Here is a 535-nt window from a genome sequence, read left to right as displayed (position 1 = left end):
CAGCAGCGCCCTCGCCCGCGGCCGCGCGCCGCCGCCGCCGCTGCTGCTGCTGCCGCCCCTGCTGCTGCTCCTGCTGCTGCTCCTGCTGCTGCTGCTCCTGCTGCTGCTGCTCGGGCTCGGAACGCAGCCAGAGGTGCGCCAAAGGGTCCGGCCTAAACCACAGCTGCGTCTCCAGCAAACTCGCCAGCAGCTGCACGAGGCCCAGCCGACTCAGCCGCTGCTGCACTGCTGCTCTCGAGCTGCCAGCTAAGAGGGAACAAATTACAAAATAAAGTTCCGGCTGCAAACAAAACCCTCGCAAACCCTCGCAAACCCTCGCAAACCCTCGCAAACCCTAGGAGCCACAAGCCATAGACCCCCCTGCACTCATAAACACCAAAAACCCGGCAAAGCAGCAGCAGCACCCGCTGATGCGGTGTCCCGCTGCTGCTGCTGCTGCTAATGCTGCTGCTGCCAATGCTGTTGCTGCTGCTACTGCTGCTACTGCTGCTACTGCTGCTACTGCTGCTACTGCTGCTGCAGCAGCTGCTGCTGC

General features: G+C 63.2%; 1 protein-coding gene across 1 annotated transcript in view; it reads right to left on the bottom strand.

Annotated features, from left to right (window-relative positions):
* ETH_00037845 (uncharacterized protein) overlaps positions 1–535 on the bottom strand; it is a gene marked incomplete at both ends in the record, with an annotated part of 1721 nt that overhangs the window by 35 nt on the left and 1151 nt on the right. Inside the window, one exon of the mRNA XM_013374452.1 lies at positions 4–280. Coding sequence (XP_013229906.1) covers positions 4–280 — 277 coding nt within the window. The remainder of the gene's footprint in view (positions 1–3; positions 281–535) is intronic.

Source organism: Eimeria tenella, genomic scaffold (genome assembly GCF_000499545.2).
Source record: "Eimeria tenella Houghton genomic scaffold, Eth_scaff2052, whole genome shotgun sequence".
Lineage (NCBI taxonomy): Eukaryota > Apicomplexa > Conoidasida > Eucoccidiorida > Eimeriidae > Eimeria > Eimeria tenella.
This window is presented reverse-complemented; position numbering and strand designations above follow the sequence as displayed.